Raw genomic sequence first — 12,521 nt, 5'->3', positions numbered from 1 at the left:
GATCAGGAAACAGGAAAGTGGTACTATACAGCATGAAAGAAACAGTGAATAAATAGGTGGTTCGCTTGTACCAGCTGAATCTTAGCAGAATATGTAATATATTTGTCCTTGTTACTGTGTGTTTAAAATTAGAAACATGCTTTTTAACTTTATGGAACACAGTTTATTGGCCTGATCCAAGGTCTATTGACATGGTGAGTCCTGCTAACTTTCTTTAGCTTGCCTTGTGCCCTCAAGGATAAAACTCAAGAATAGTAACTAGGAGAACCATTAAATTGTGGATATCATTCCTAAATACTGTTTAATGAAGTTTGAAACAATAAAAATGAAAAACAATGTGTTCACACTTTTTTTTTTGGCTATTTCTCAAGTTAAGAATGTGCTGTGTATCCTTGTTGAAATCCAGAAGGGTGTACAAGTCAGAAGAGAACTTGTCTGTTGTTCAGAAAACTAATTTTCTTTATTCCACATGTATCCTAAATGATTTTAAACAATGGCCCAGATCATAAAAAGCTAGCAAGATCTGATCACAATGAGACATTTCTAACCTTATTTCAGGGTATATGAGATTATGAATCTCCAAGAATATAACCACCTTTCCTTTCCGGTTTTCTGCAGGTTGAGAAACAGCAATTATAAAAACATGCATCGAAGGCACACAACCCTTCGGGAGAAGGGCCGGAGGCAGGCCATCCGGGGCCCAGCCTACATGTTCAATGAGAAAGGCACCAGCCTGACTGCAGAAGAGGAACGTTTTCTCGATTCTGCAGAATATGGCAACATTCCCGTTGTGCGAAAAATGCTGGAGGAATCCAAAACTTTGAACTTTAATTGTGTCGATTATATGGGACAAAATGCCCTACAGTTAGCTGTAGGGAATGAGCATCTGGAAGTGACGGAGCTCCTCCTCAAAAAGGAGAATCTCGCTCGAGTTGGAGATGCACTTTTGTTAGCGATCAGTAAAGGATACGTGCGCATTGTAGAAGCAATATTGAACCATCCGGCCTTTGCACAAGGACAGCGTCTCACACTCAGTCCCCTTGAGCAGGAACTGAGAGATGATGATTTTTATGCCTACGATGAAGATGGAACTCGGTTCTCCCATGACATTACCCCTATCATACTTGCTGCCCACTGCCAGGAGTATGAAATCGTTCACATCTTACTTCTCAAAGGCGCGCGGATTGAAAGGCCACATGACTATTTTTGCAAGTGCAATGAATGTATTGAGAAGCAGAGGAAAGATTCCTTTAGTCACTCTCGATCGAGAATGAATGCCTACAAAGGATTAGCCAGTGCCGCTTATTTGTCTCTTTCCAGTGAAGACCCTGTCCTTACTGCTTTAGAGCTAAGCAATGAATTGGCCAGACTAGCCAACATTGAAACTGAATTTAAGGTAATTTGCCACTGTGCCTTTTTCCTTGGGCTGAATATGTTCAGGGTATTGTATGTTTTACCTGTTTGATCAAGTCTTGGTTTGCCGGTTGAAGGGTTGGGGGAGGAAACAGAAGCTGCAGAAACTGGCAGATGTGTTTACTACACATAGATTCAGAGCACTGTGTGTTCACCAGTTAACAAATATTTGGAACTGAATATTGCATATTATAGCAGAGCCATCCTTACTCGGAGTTTTTATGTTGCACACTGTGATTGCGTAGAATCTCTAGTTTGCAGCAGGAGTAAAAATTAGATTATTACCAAAATGGAGACTCATTTTTTGTAAGAAAGGTAAGTCTTTTTAATTGAGCAATATGTTGTAGAGGCAGAGCTCTAGAGGCTGGCTGGTTTAATGGATTAAGAATCCAGTACATCTAGTTGTGTTACAATGATAAAAGGTATAAATTAAGCAATTTTGTGTCTCTGTAAAATAATTTAAATTCCATTGCATCTTAATGGTTTAATACTGCATCTGTATATGATGAATTTCATGAAAAAGGAGGTGGGGAATGATCAAGAGATTGTTATGAAGTTTATCATCATGCTAAACATAACAGTGGAACTTGCAGAACTCTTTTACAAGTTATTCAAGTTTTCCATTATCATAATGAGTTTGTAAATGTCCAATGTCATTTGCATTACTTTTCTAAGTCATTTACATGACATAAAGAGCATTGTCTCCATTTCTAAAATAAATTAGTCATGAAAAAACTCATTTTTAGTGGCTCAGTCATCAACATAAGACAGTTTTCTGACTTATGACTATTGTGCAGCTACAGTGACACTGGGGTAATAAAATCTATTTTGTGAGTAAACTGGGGTAGGATGCCTGCCAGGAATCCATTATTTTTAATTTAGAAAACTAGTCAAGTGTTAAAGCATCCATTTCAGGATTTGTAGCTGTACTCTCTCCGATTTAAAAGGTGGCAAGAAAGCACGTTCTCACGCTGTTGGCTTTGAAATGCTGTAGCAAGTCTCTAACAGGAAATAATACCCAAACCACTGAGCTCTTTTGGCAACAAAATTAGGGGAAAGACTTGCAAACTCCTTTTACCCTTCAGGAAGGAAGGACACAACAATTTATAAGGGAGTTGTTATTTTCATGGTGTCCAGTCCTAGAAAAGCAACCTCATTGGGTTCAGAGAATCTGGCTGCCTGAGTGAGACTATTCTAGTGTGAAAACACTTTGGGGTCACACCCACAGTTAACAACATTAATATCTCATTAATGTTCCAGCTTCTTTTCAGTAGAAAAATGTATATTGTTTGGAGCATGAGCCAACTCAGTATTTCATGCCTGTCAGTTCTGATAAGTGTCTTGCTGCAGAAAAGTAAACCTATTTCTACCAGAATCCCTCCTTTTGTTCACAGAGCTGCCAGCACAGCCTAGACTGGCACTGGCAGGTACATGAATCCTCCAGGAGCAAACAAGCAATCAAACGCTAAATAGTCTCATGGTGATTACATCTCCCCAGCACTGGCAAATGGATGTGAGTCAATCAATACAGGAAAATCGTTAGAAACTCTTTGTCAAATTACTGTATTTCCAGTAAGGCTTTCAAATTCTATTGCCTTATTGGAGGTGCCACACATATCTACATATGTTAGTGAAGTACCTCAGAAGTACCCAACTTTGAAGTTGTCGTTTTCCTTTAGTATATTAATGCTTCCAGAAATAAGATGCATCTCAAGATTATAATGTATTCTCTCTGTAGGAAAAAAAAAAAGAGATGTATGTATTTATGCTAAAATATTTATTCTTATTAACATAATCAGTGTGATGTGGAATAGGGTATTAATAAAACAGTAGGTTTTTTTCACAGAACATGACATTTTGAGAATTTATTTCTAGAAAAGAATGTGATTGCTGAAAATGTATTTAAGAAGCCCACAAATGATGAAAATTTATGAAATCAGACAAGCTTCAGAGGACACTTTTTTTTTGTCCTTTAAAATAATACTTTCCTAGACTTTTTAGTTTTTATTGCTAAAGTTCTGTAATTACAGTTGGTGTTCAAGAGATTTATAAAATTATCACTTGGGATTATTTCAGAGTAGTTACTCATATGCAATCTTAGCAATACAGTTTTCAGGAGCTACAAAAAGTCCTTGAAACGGAAGGACTCAAGTAACATTCTAATAATGTAGGTGGACAAATAATAATTAAGGGTTAGATAACCTACCTCTGAAGAAACTCCTAGCATGAGCTAATTAAAATATAAATTCAGTACCTCTCACCTGCTGCTTGTTGCCCTAAATCTCTTATGCAACAGCACCATTCGGCACATCAGACTGAAGAGCCAGTACATACGCTACATTTTTAGAGAACATGAAATTTTTTAGGTGAGTTGCATCTTTGTGCAGATATGAAAGGTGAAACAAAAGAACCGCTTGATCAAGAGAAGTTGCATTAGCTGTGGTTGGCCACAGTTTGAGAGAGACTGCAATGAAGATTACTGGGTGAAAGTAATGTTATCAATTCTTTTTGGCAGTGGCGGAAGCTGAGTAGATTGTTCTCACCCTAAATTGCTAAGATTCAGTCAAACATTGCAGTTCTTAGGAAATGTCTTTGCATAAGCATCACACATCACAAAGTAGTAAGGGAGTGTTACGAAGGTGAAAATGGGAGTCTGGACATACGCTAGGTCACACTGCTGGCCTTTAGCAGCCTTTCTGTTGACTGATCAATAGGTATTTAATAGCAAGGGTAGATTTTCTGGCTATCAGTCTGGAGTGGATAGACTGGCCTGTTGAACTCCTTTCTTGATGTGTTGATTTTGGCTCAAAAGCAAGGTCAAGACAGTCAGCTACTATGTGGCTTCCCACAAGCTGAAAAGAATAATAACAGTGGAGGCTTGGAGCTGGAAGAAAGAGGGAAGGCGTCAGAGCCAATCAATGCCGATGGTTTTACAGGAGCAGATACTCTATTGGGGTAAATCAGTGCTTTTTCACTGAAGCTTAGATGAGGCCACAGAAGATGAAGATCTGTCCCAGTATTTAGAACAAATTTATAGTTTGGATCAATGTTCCTGTGCTGTTGTTTCAGGCAAATGTCAGCTTTTCCAATGTTTATTGAAGAGAAGGTTAAAAAAAAAGTGGAATAAAATTACATTCAAATAGAAGTAATTTTGTTTTTTCCCTTAAATTCTCTAGTGTCAAAGTCTTGCAAAAAAGTGTTCTTATTAATAGGAGAAAACAAACTGCTTTGAAAGATGTAGTCCATAAGTTTAGAAAGAAATAATTCCCCGTCCCCAAAATAAGATGAAAAATATTGAACTGGTTGTTTCTACTGAAAATACTGGCAATGTGATTGCATTAAATTTCTTGGCAATTAGCCTAGAAACAGGTGGGTAGGAAACCCCTCAGAGGTAGATTCTTGAAATTTCAGAAAAGAGAGAAGTAAATGTCAGCATCACTCTGCATGTTTGCAGGTCTTTACACAATAATACCCTTCTGTAGTAGAGGCGGTTCAAGTTGAAAAAACAACCTCAATTCAGTGCTTTGCCATTTTTGTATATCCCATTTGAAAGCTCAAAATTAAGAACCAGTTCATGATTTTCTCATTCTTTCCAGTTTTCTTTCTGTGTTTTAAAAAGAAATAAATTAACATCCACTGGATCAAGGGCAATACATATAGGGGGCCTGTTTAGTCCACTGGATTAGGCCCTTGGTCCGCATTGCCCTTGGAAAGAGAGAGAAAGAGAAGGGAACCTTCTTCCCTTTGGGAACTAGAGGGATCCTAGCTCTGCTAAGCTGAAGTTATTTGTTTTCTCCCTCAAAACAACTTCATATTTTAATCAATGGACTAATGGCTGTTTTCCACCCTTCAGGGAAAAATACAAATCACATTAAATTTGTCCTATAATTCTGGCTTAATTTTACTTTTGATTTTTAATTGACATAAAACCCCTCAGTTTCCCACCCGGTTGTGCCTACGGACTCCAGAAGCATGCTCACTAACGAAATGCCATCTTGGAATTTAGGCAAATTATAGCTTAACTCCTCCCAATCAGTTTGTCTATATTTCATATTGTGTTAAGGTATTTTACAGCCTCCAAGTAGAGCTGAGTGTTAAACACAGCTGACTTTAAAAGGAGATGTTACACATCTGAAGCTACTGGACCATGTTGCGCTTTTACTCAAATTGAAAAAAAGAATCTGTGTACTTTCCCATTTCTTTCAAAGTTGGCACACTTTGGGCCTGAGTCATAAAGCACATAATCCTTCTCTCTTCTATCAGTGTATTCTGTTTGTTTTGCTTATGCAAGAAAGCTTGATGTCACTTCCAGTGTGAATAAAACAGCCAAGATTTGTCCATATGAACAAGTCATCACCCATGAGCCAGACTAATGAGAGTTGCTCTCCTCTGTGGTCCAGAGAAATTGATTTTCTCTGTGTCACCTTGGTGCAGATGTCTTTGCAGATGCCAGCTGTCCACAGCCAGGTGACTCATTTCTAAGACTAGAATATTAAAAGCAGAGTCAACAGAATCATTTTTGTATGTCCATTGAACCCCTTAAGAAATTACATTTCCAGCAAACAGTCTGCGGGATATGCCCTTGCAACTGTCTTCAACAGCAGCACCAGACTTAATCCATGTCCTGGACACAGTGAGTGAAACACAGAATTATAGCTCTGTTTACTGGTTTTCTTAAAGCTGTGACTGTGAACTCCTGTTCCTGGTGAGATCCCACTCTACACCCAGGTCTGTTTTACAGCTTTGCACGCTTTCAAATTAGACTACATGCTTGTGTACGTCAGGAAATGTCCTTGTGATGAAGACGATCAGCCAATTCATTCCATTTAGCAATCCAGACAAATTAAATTATAGAATTGCAAAGGAGGCTATGAAAAGATCTCACCAACCATAAGTGGTAAATAAGATCTCAGCTCCTGTTAATTAAAACATTACTGAAGGCATCATCAAAGCCAACACCTGGAAGACATATGCTGCGTGGTCTTTGTTCACCAATCCTACCAACATTGTCAATTCATTTACTACAGCATAACATGTTTTGTTTCTAAAATATATGCCCCTTGCTGTCACTTTTCTTTTAACTGTTGTCCTTTCTCTAAAAAACGTTGGGAACCAAAAGCAGACTCTAGCTGTGGGCCTGCTCTCGTGTGCAGGTGAGCATCATGTCCAGGCTCAGCTGGCAGATGGACTGCAACTGGCTGCTGTGCTATTTGTGGGGAGCGACGGCTTGTGTGGCAGCAAGTCGAGTGTGTAGATGCCTACAGAGATATGCCTGCTAGGAACTGCTTGTTTTTTCACTGGGGCTGCAGTAATGTGAAACAGCTGAGGCTCAAATCCCTAAATTCTCATGATGCTGAAAGAGTGGCGAAAGAGCCCTGGAGACTCAATGACTTCTGTCTGTTAGGGATGATCCCCATGCCTGCAGCACAGCCTCTGCTCCAGTAAGTCATCCACACCTTTTTTTCTACCTAAATATAAATTGTTAACTTCACAGGATGTGCTTGGCCTATACTTTTCAAGAGAAACAACCTTGTAAATTTGTTCAGTATTTCTGGCTTTATGTCTGCAAATGACAAACAGGAACCAGATCCTCCACTTTGTGGAGGCACTCTACTGCCATTGCAAAGTAATAAGCACTGGCACATCTGGTTATATCTTGCTGAGAAGCTGTGGATTTTTAGGGATTGTGGCTCTGGAGCATTGAAGAATACCTCCTAACCTCTTTGTTTCTCGGGCCATCTGCAAATTGTGGGCATGGATGAGGATAAATACATCAGAGATTGTAAACTTTCCCCATATTGATTGCTGAACTTGGTGAAACTTTATTTAATGAAAGAATTCTAACTCTTCAAACACAAAATAAATAGTTTTGGTTTTTTCAATTTGTAAGAAGATAAGAGGGCACGGTAATAAGTATAGAGAACATAAGATATAAAAATTATGTGAAGGCTAAAGGAAACTTGGAGAGACAAGGTGACTGCAAAAGTTGAACTCTGTGGTCCCGACTGGGAAATATTTTGGCATGAAACATACATGCTCCCTGGAGTTAATAAAATCATTATTAGACTACTGCTTTTTGAAATGAGTGACTGAATGGAGATAACTCCTGAAGCTCATGTCCCATTAAAAAAAGACATTGTCGTGGGAACCTCCCTAATTAGCCTCATGAACACTCTTGTAAATCTGTCAGTTAATTTTTGCACTCTGACCCGTTCTTCCTTGAGTGATCCATTTATCCCTACATAATCTCTCACCTCAACATACTCTCTGGCAGATGTCTTGCTTCTGATGTATTTGGGAACACCTTTTATGAGTCTTATTTATTATTTCAGTAAAGTGCTCTTTAAGGCTTTAGTGTTTTTATCTGTCCTTTAGTGTTTTTATCTGGGCTTTCATTTATTTTTCCAGAATTTCTGTTCTTTTCTACTTCTTTCTTCAAGACAGGACTTCCATTTTGTAAATAGATGCCTTTTTACTTGTGCAACTTCCTTATTTTTTTTTCTGCTGTTTTGCTTTGCTGGGTTTGGGGAAGAGAAGACAGAAGGGAACTTCAGAAATCTGACCTGGTAGGCAGAATGTATGCATTCCCTTTTACTACAGTTTTTACTTTCTCTTGCAGGAGTATCACCAATTCCTCTTTTGAAAATTAAGCACCGCCTTTATAAAGCTTTGAGTATATGAGTGGTCACTATTCCAAAGTGATGGCCTCTTGCATGAGGTCCTGTACAGTTGAGAAGTAACTGCTATTTCTTCTCCTGTGCATTTTCTGACAAGCACTCCAAAAAAGCAGCTGTTGAGATTGAGAACCACGTCTTCCCGTTGCATCCCTTTCCTCTGCTACCTCTTCTGACTTTCATTGCTAAATTTCTAATTGAGAGAGCAGGCCACAGGGTTATTCAGCTTTATCCCAAATTAATGCCTGATGACACTGGGCTTTGATGTGGCTGGGCCAGAACATCCCTTTCAGACTCTTTTTGTGTGGCAACTCATGTTCTAATTAGCTTGTTCTCTGCTTCTCCTGTTGGCTCTATGCTACTTCAGTACCTTTGGCTTCTCCAAGGGAGATCCGCGCTGCCTTTGAAGCCATCTTGGTACTCAAAGTCAAGAGGATGACTCACTTTTTGATTTCTTTGATCTAAATATGCATGATACCTGAGAGAGAACAACAATTTATACATTGTTAAATGCATTTACACTGCTAGTGCATAGTCAAGAGTTGTGCACTTCTGTAGAAATGATGAAAAGTGCTGTTTCTAAAGATACACTAGTAATCTAGAATCTTTTTTTTCCAAGTTTTTTGGATATGAACTTTTCTGGGTCAGTCTTTAATGAGAACATTATTTTTCCTAGGAGATGGGGCCAGGGGTGTGGTTTGGTGTTTTTCAGCCTTAAAAAAGAACCGTTTGTTCTTTTTTTCCCCCTTCTCATCTAAAAGTTACTTTTCTCTACTGCCTCAAAAACGTGTATTTAAAAGCCATGTTTTCACTTGGGCAAAGCAAATGCAAAAGCAGGTACAACCAATTACCCAACTCATAATACAGAAAAGAATCAAGTTCCAATAAACCAGGAAAACAAATTTCCTATTATTAAAATTTCAAATTATTGTTGTAACAAATCTGGTATTAAAACAGGAGAGGAAATTAAAAATGATCATGGAAATAGCCTGGGACAAGGAGAATATATTTAAGCCTTGTAGTGAAATTTGTGTTTGGCTCACTGAGTGGGACTCTGTACATGAAGAACTCATTCCCATGCTGTTCTTTTTCAGAGACAAATCCACTAATAATAGATGCTACTTTGGGTTTGTCTTGAGAGCTAAATTAATTAATTGCAGATATGTTTTGCATGGATGTGTAGCAGAGACTATGAAAAATGGTTGTAGAGAACACTCCCTGACCTTAAAAAAAAACCCCAAACTTATGAGTTTTGTATTGTTCTCTTTAAATATTTATAAATTTAGAAATATCCCCTATATTTTGAGAGCTGTTATTGCAAGTGCTCTTTCTATGTCTATTCTGTGATTAAATCATTTTCTGCCTGGCACACTGCCCAAGCAAAATGGTTTTGAAATGTTGCAAGAGAAGAAAATCTCCAAAGCTTTTCAGAGTGGTTTAGAACCGATGCCAAAGCTGTGATGCCTGGAGCTATCTTGAAAAACATATATTTGTATCTGCGAATGTGAAGGTATGTTAACATCTGTCTATGTCTATTCACAGTAAAACAGAGTAGTAGATGCTGTGATTCATAGTGAAGGGTATAACTCAGCCATCTACAACCCACATCTGCCACCTGGAAAAAATAAGACTATTATTCATGAAAGCTGTAGCTCTAGTGACAGTACGAGCCACTGAGCAGCCACATAAAATTGGATCCTGGCCACTGCCTTCAAGGTCATTTAACCTACTTTATGGATGATTGAGTGACACTGTTGTTAAAATCTCTCAGCTAACTTTGGTCAAAAAAGAAGAAGAAAACCTCTGTAAAAGCTGACAAAATACTTTCTGCAGGGAAATGTTCTCTTCACTTTCCCAGAGGAACAAGCCCATGTCTCTGTTTTGAAAGAGTGGAGGGCAAAAAAGATTCTTTCAACACATCAAATCAGAGACAACGAATAAGTGTAAGAAAATTTAATGTTTTAATTAATGCCTAAAGGCTTTTGTTCCCTTCCAAAAATTGTTTGGAGGAAACTTTTTGGCATTTGGAGATGGTAAGACAGAAGCAACCCTGGAAATATTTGAATCTCCCAGAGAGTATAGCTGGGATACTTTTGCTTCGCTTGATGCTACTGCAAGCGAGACTTTTGGCAATGCCAGTTTGCACACCATCAGTGCAATGTTTGTTACCCTTTACAGCTCCTTGGGAAGTAATTTCCAGTCCTACTCAGTTAAGGATGAGCAGCATCGCAACTGCGACACTTACAGCTTACTGTTTCCAGTTCGATTGCGCATAACAGCCCTAATACTAGAGCAGGATTCCAGTTTTGGTGAGCAACAGCCGTGATCATAAAAACATAATATAACACAGAATCCCCTTATAATCATTAATGGGAGACAACAGGTAGATTCATGACCTGGGTGGGAAGGGGAGAGCAATGGAAATGGTTCACATAACAAAGCAGCACAGCCGCTGCCTCGCCACTGTCATCCTGGCAGAAGCTTTTTCATGTAGATAAGTTTTAAGCTGAACTGTGTGACGTTTTAGCCAGGTAGAGAGATGAGTGCAAAATCTGGAACCAGTTGTGATAGGGCATATTTTAGTTGCTTTAAGGTCATTTTGCTCCTGGGATTTCAGTGTTTCCTTACAAAAAAGCAGCCCATCCTCCATCAAGAGTGCATTTCTGTCAAGTTGAAAAATCCCTATCAACGGGCCCATTTTCAAGGGACCTGAAGGGCAGGAGTTGGTAAGGGTGGTGAGCAGAGTTAACTCCCTTACACAGAAATAATCCTGGGAGGGGTCTGCAGCAAAAGAGGGGAAAACTCAGCAATATTTTGTTTGTTCCTCCCTTGCCAGAAACACCTGATATTAAATTTCTGAAGTGAAGCTTCAACACTCCAGTAACTGGGTTGCACCGGGGCTGTCAGCGTGCTTTCTCTCTGCATGAATGGCTGGTGACTTTTATTTTTCCTCTCTTGTGGTCTGCTGTGGTGATTATATTAAGTCCAGACTTTCCATATAGTTCTTAAATCCTGGGTGTGATGGAGGAATTTAGAAATTATTTTTGGTTATGTAAGGTGACTTTTACAAATCATTCTGGACTGCCAAAGCTTAGTGGCAACTAATTTTACTGAGCCATGATTTTCAGGAAATACAATTCTATGTGTGACATTTTAAGTAAAGTAACTTGGAGCATATTGAATATATTTAGAAGAAAGGGGTTTAGAGTTGAGAGGTCTCCTTTTCATTCTTCTTGAGTCTGAACTTCTGATAGTGAATGCAAGGGGAGAGTCATTACCTTTGCTACAGACAATCTCTGAATATTTTGTGGTCAGGGTGAAGCATAATAAAGCTTGTAACATCAATAAGGAATGTAAAGTATTTTGACTAAATAGAAGGAAAAAAAACAACTGACATTTTGAGATAATTTGTTGTGTGTGGAAGAGATATGTATGAGGGCACAGTTAAATACAGGGTTATAGTAAATTAAAGTTACTGTGATATAAAAGCAGTGAAATAAGGTCAGATTAAATTAATATAGTGCCCATGTGTGTTGTGGAGTCATATACACCGCATACAGCTGGGTAAAGGTCAGTAGTTATCTGGTGTGAAGGTATAAGTGGCATTTAACTAACTTTTGGGAGTTCTTTTAACAAAAGTGATGCTGTGATACCTGTTCCTCACCCTGTTTCTGCTTCTTGGAGACAAAGAGTTAAGAAAATTGTTTGGTTTTAGAGATGAATTTGATTTTAGGAATGAAGATGGTTTGCCTGTGTTAGTCTTTTCTGTGCAAGCACTACTTCTCTACAACAGCTTCTTGAGTACAGATGCTTAAAAGGATGAACATAACAGCTATAATGACTGTCACAAACCCAGCTGACAGGCGAAAAATGGTTTAGAAAGAGTTTCAAAATGTAATTAAACAAAAAAACTTCAGCTTATCACAATGCTATTAATTTCACATTTTGTATTTTATAACAGCTTTAACATGGGAGAAGAGTCCCAGTAGTTGTCAAAATCATGGCTCATTTGACGGTCACGTCATCTTAGGATTTGTTGAAACATGATTTCATCCTCATCCTTTGAAAGAAATATGTGAAGTGAAGCTGGTGGACTAACCGGTGGGTCTGGTCTGAGGCTGACCATTGCTCATAGGTTCCTGTCTTTGTACAAATGAGAAATAACAGATGGCATCTTGGATTAAGAGATCCAACACAGCAAACTCCTCCATCAGCAGTTGTATTAGTAAGTAGGATTTACGCTCTACCACAACCTTTCCCAACGATCTGGGCTATCCCACGGAAATTTACCTTTGTCTCTCCAGCCAATAAGCAATAAAGGGGAGACGAACTCCTCCGTGCCACCTCTCTCTGCTCTGCCAGCTGCCCAGCCCAGGTGCCAGGGGACGTTTTGTTGGTGCAGGCAGATGGAGGATGCTGCGGCAGAGCTGAACC

General features: G+C 38.9%; 1 protein-coding gene across 1 annotated transcript in view; it reads left to right on the top strand.

Annotated features, from left to right (window-relative positions):
* Positions 1 to 625: 625 nt before the first annotated feature.
* TRPC7 (transient receptor potential cation channel, subfamily C, member 7) overlaps positions 626 to 12,521 on the top strand; it is a 71,758-nt gene continuing 59,862 nt past the window's right edge. The window contains exon 1 of the mRNA XM_009891082.1: positions 626 to 1,396. Coding sequence (XP_009889384.1) covers positions 644 to 1,396 — 753 coding nt within the window. The 5' untranslated portion in view covers positions 626 to 643. The remainder of the gene's footprint in view (positions 1,397 to 12,521) is intronic.

This window comes from Charadrius vociferus, unplaced genomic scaffold, assembly GCF_000708025.1.
Source record: "Charadrius vociferus isolate BGI_N301 unplaced genomic scaffold, ASM70802v2 scaffold370, whole genome shotgun sequence".
Taxonomy (NCBI): domain Eukaryota; kingdom Metazoa; phylum Chordata; class Aves; order Charadriiformes; family Charadriidae; genus Charadrius; species Charadrius vociferus.
This window is presented reverse-complemented; position numbering and strand designations above follow the sequence as displayed.